The sequence below is a fragment of the Ascaphus truei genome, chromosome 6, assembly GCF_040206685.1.
Source record: "Ascaphus truei isolate aAscTru1 chromosome 6, aAscTru1.hap1, whole genome shotgun sequence".
NCBI classification, from domain to species: Eukaryota; Metazoa; Chordata; class Amphibia; order Anura; family Ascaphidae; genus Ascaphus; species Ascaphus truei.
Window position 1 is genome coordinate 23,797,245 of NC_134488.1, and position 4,728 is coordinate 23,801,972.

The 4,728-nt window shown below is 45.8% G+C and overlaps 1 protein-coding gene across 5 annotated transcripts in view; it reads left to right on the forward strand.

Annotated features, from left to right (window-relative positions):
- Nucleotides 1–3,246, forward strand: part of LOC142496751 (tyrosine-protein phosphatase non-receptor type 11-like) — a 78,652-nt gene extending 75,406 nt beyond the window's left edge. For all 5 annotated transcript variants that reach the window (XM_075603640.1, XM_075603639.1, XM_075603637.1 and 2 more), the window contains 2 exons: nucleotides 811–932; nucleotides 2,917–3,246. In XM_075603640.1, the coding sequence (XP_075459755.1) occupies nucleotides 811–895 (85 nt within the window). In that variant the 3' untranslated portion in view covers nucleotides 896–932; nucleotides 2,917–3,246. The remainder of the gene's footprint in view (nucleotides 1–810; nucleotides 933–2,916) is intronic.
- The last annotated feature ends 1,482 nt before the right edge of the window (nucleotides 3,247–4,728 follow it).

A 4,728-nucleotide genomic window follows, 5' to 3' on the forward strand; every position in this document is an offset into this window, starting at 1 on the left:
AAGGTCTAAATCGGGGGCGGTCAACTCCACTCCCCAAGGGCCAACAGGTCAGATTTTAAGGCTATGCCTGCTTCAGCACATGTGGCTCAATCAACGACCGAGCCACTGATTGAGCCACACCTGTGCTGAAGCAGGGATATCCTTAAAACCTGATGTGGTGTTGGCCCCTGAGGGCTGGAGTTGGCCACCCATGGTCCAAGTCTTTTGAGAGTGGAATCGGTGTTGCACACAGTGATGGGACAAAATACTGCAGCTGTCTGAAGGTGGGATCAATGTTACAATAGGAGCACAGCAATATCCCGGGAATTGTTTGTATGTGTGGTTTTGGGTGACTAATGGAAGACTCTGTATGTGCTATGCGATGCTGCTGTCAGCCGTGTCGTATTGTTGGGGATCACTTATGATGTGAGTGTTGCATGTCAGAATTGATGGGAAACAGTATAATTTAACTCCATACTGTAACTGGTGGCTATAATGAAAGTAGGGTCTTCAGCATTTTCCTTTATAATGCGTGTACCAGTGTGAGACATAATCCAAACCCCCTGCCCAGAGAAACGAGACGGCACGAGACCTCTCCAGGTTTAGTCCCACAGCAGCCATTTTTCATAGAAAGTATGCTCACTTACAGGCCCCCTTCCCCCTCTCCTCTCCCCTTCTTCTCCTGCTCCTCTCCCCTTCTTCCCCCGCTCCCTTTCCTCCCCCTCTCTCCTTCCCCCATTAAAGCTGTTCTTTAGAGGCATTACAGCAGTCACAGAAACACTCTCTTGCACCTGCATCTTAAGTGATTTGATTTCATTTTTTTTTTCACAGGGTGAGTGCCGACTCCGCCTGTGTCTATGAAAACCTGAACATTAGGAGCACACACGTCTCGGGTACAAGTAATACTGGCAGATAAACCATAGCAGCCACTGAGATGCACAGATACCAAAAGAGTAAGAGCCTCTTTCCTTGGAGTATTTGAGCGATGTTTTACATGGGGTTACTTCGGTCAGAAATGCCCCTTACAGCCAGATACATTAAATAAAATGTAAAAAAACCAGAACTGGGAACCTGTCCACGTCCTGCTCGGGCGCAGGAAAGCCTGCGGCTGCTGCTGGTGCTTCCCGAAGTCCCTCCCCACAATGCCTTGCACTACACTACGCAAGGCTTTATGGAGCATAGCTTCGGGTAGTAAAGGGGTGATTGGCAGTCCAAACGCCCCCCTGCTATTTTTCCATTCACACATCTTAAAGCTGCAGTTCAGTCAATATCCTGCATGTGTGTTTTTTTTTTAATAAATCAGTTCTGTATTAAGAAAAAATACTTTTAACATTTTTTGTTTTTAAAAAAACAACTTTTAAAGACCAAATTTCTTGTATTCTATTTGAACAGCCATTTGCTAAGGCACTGCCCCTTCATGTCCTGTCACAAGCCCTGGCACACCCCTTTGTTAGCCCTGCCCTCCCTCTAGCACATGTCAGTGCAGGAGTGCTCATGAATATTCATGAGCTTCCACTGACAGACAAGCAGAATATAAACAGATCCCTTCACTAATTATGTCACCAAATTTCGCCGATCAATACATGGAGAACGAATTGACCTGCAGCTATACAGTTCTTTAGGTAATTAGAGATTGCCCACATGAAACTATTGAATTAAAAAAATAAATTAAAAAAAAAAAAAACACTGAACTGCAGCTTTAAAGCCCAGAAGGTTCTGGCATGATTTTGTGTGTAGAACTATTGACCTGCGTCCATGTATTAATGTCCAAGTGTGAGGCTGCACTGTTATGTACGGAATTGGGACATATGGTCCCGGCCGTTTTGCCGTGACCATGTCTGCACCAGCGTTTGGCCTCAGAGGGACCCTTCACCGCAGCCGCTTTGTCGCTGGACGCTCAGTCACTGGCCATTTCACCAATCAGGCAAGTATATTAAAGAGTTTTAGCGGTTAAGGATAGGGGTATTTAGGTTAGGGGGCAGCGTTGGTATTGGGGATTAAGATTAGGGGCTTTAGCAGTGAAACGGCAGGCGGAGAGATCTCCCTGCGGCGAGGTGAGTGACGGTTAAACGCGGCAGCGATCTGGTTGCGGCAAAGCGACAGCGGCCAAATGTCCCTGTAGCATTTTGCATTTACAAACGGTGTGGGGGAAATGTGATTTGGATTGTGCTATTGGGACACACACCTTAATAGCTGTACCCGGCGTAACATACGCAGATCTGAAAGGTTCTTAATTAAACATTACTCTTTGTTTTCACCCCCCTCCCTGTAATGCCTTGCTGTCTCTTGTCCCCTCTTCCCCACCTTACTCTCTCCTCCATCACGCCCTGCTCCTCTTTGCACTCTCTCCTCCCCTCTCTGTGCACTCCCTGCCTCACTGTCTGCTCCTCTCTGTGCACACTACACTCCCTCCTCTCCTACTCATCTCATCTGTTACTTCTTCTCATTACTTTCTCTTCCCACTCACGTTGGTCTCTCTTCTCCTCTCTTTGCACTCCCTCCTGCCTCATGTGCAAACTGCTCTCCATTCCCTCTTCATCATCCATCTGTCTCCTGTCTCCTTGCTGTACCTCCTCCTTCTATGAACTCCCTGCCTTACTTTGTCTTCTCTCTGTGCACACTACACTCCCTCCTCTCCTGTGTCTGTGTGACAAGTCAGTCACTGCGTGTTGTATCTGGTAGGCTGTATATCGGACAAGTGACGTCATACTGGTGACATCATGAGTTGCAGACATCCTTAGCCTTTTCTATAAATCTATGTAGATTGATTCCTATGTCAAACATTTGTTAAACAAGGCGTGTACAAATAATGAATTCTGATGTCTATTTAAAGTGAGGATCAGGATAAACTGGATATCCTCAAGAACTTGGTTACACCCTGAACTTGCTTATATACCAAACAGAAATAAAATAACTTTCTGATTCTGTCATTTTTAGGACGTTATTTTTGGTCTCCATTTCCCGGCCATGGCTGTTTGGAGCTGCCCACAGCATACCTCTGCCTAGCCCCCCGAGGCAGCACCAAGAGACGCACGAGAGGAACGTGGAGAGGAAGCGGAGAGGGAGGTGCAGAGGGAGCACGCACCTTCAGTAACTTATTATGGAAGAACAATCTTTTTATTTTTGCCTCAGTGTTTTGGCAAAGTATTTATTTAAGTGCCTCAGAATCAACTGAGTTTTAAATCTTTTTAACTTTAACTTTTTGTTTTTTGGTTTTGTAAAAATGTATAATAAAAACCTTGGTTTGCAAAGTGCAAGCAGGACATTGCTGTGTTTTATGTATATATTCATTAAAGAAAAATACTTGTGGTTTAAGTCATTCAAATCTGCAATCCTAATGCATGAACTGTTCCACCGATCGGGATGCTCAGGGCTGGTTTAATCACAGTCAGCTAAAGCGTCAACATTTTGAGGGGCGGCAAAAAAACTGGGGATACCATGTAGCGGCAGGGAGGGGACAGCCGGGACTACTGTTCAGGGCCCAGTGAGTCAGGGGGCCTGGGCTCCCTGCCGCGACCCTAACGTGGTGGAGGCTGGTGGAACTGACAGGCACCTCTGCGGTGCAGGCCCCCCTCCATTATCCAGGCTGCAGATAAGCACCCCATGTCCTTTCCCCTCTCCTCTTCTTCCCCCATCTCTCCTCTTCCTGCCACTCTCCTTCATCCCCCCCTCTCTCTTCCTCCCCCCCTCTCCTCTTCCTGCCCCGTCTGCCTTCTCCCCCTCTGCCTTCTCCCCCTCTGCCTTCTCCCCCTCTGCCTTCTCCCCCTCTGCCTTCTCCCCCTCTGCCTTCTCCTCTTCCTTCTCGACTGCCTCTCCTCTGCCTTCCTTCTCCCCATCTGCTCTTCCTTCCCCCTCCCCACTTTTCTCCACCCCAAGCCTTGTTTTGTTTTTACTCCCCAGGCCCATACCTTTTTGCCCAGTTAAAGAAACACCCTTTCTCATCTTAGTTTCAGGGCGGTGCAAAGAAGGTAGTTGGAGTGAGAAGATCACTGCCCGGTACAATGAGCATACACTGAGCATAAAAATGAGCATAAAAATATTGTCCTTTTAATTTAAAAAACTTTTTTTTTTTTTTTTTTTTAAAGGAAGCATAAAGGTTTTGGGGTAGGAGTAGGCATAGCCAGGGTAAATAAAGCGGTTACAACTCTGGCATTACACCATGAAATACAATTTGTACAGGGATAGTATAGATATTTATAATTAATTAAATGCTGAGAGATCGGTTTCTGATCTGTAAATACAACAGGTTTTGCTCCTCTAATCTATCATCCGGCTTTCTCCTGACATACAGTGAGCCATCTACATGGAATGTCATCCTATTGAGGAACGCAGTCATCTTTTCCAATAGCGTGCTTTCATTAATACTGTTCCACGTTGCCATTAATACCGGAGCAAGGTGGGGGGAGGGGGAGAGGTGAAGGCTGAAGGTTAATACGCCTAATACCCTTACACCGGCCCTGCGAATGCTCCGTGTCAGAATTGGGATTAAGTATTGCAAGAGGTGAATCCCTAGGTGTTTGTTTGGGGTAACCTATATCTAGCTGTAGCTTTCTGATTGTATAACAGTGAATAAAAAAGGCCTCTTCATATTCAGTCAGGTCAATCTGTCATGCTGTGGGGTTAAAAAATTCATCAACAAGTAACCAACTATTTTTTATATATATATGTTTTTTTTAATTAAAGTATAAAGCAATATATTTCTGACACTGCATCCATGGCAACACGCATACATATAAATAGAAAGTATAC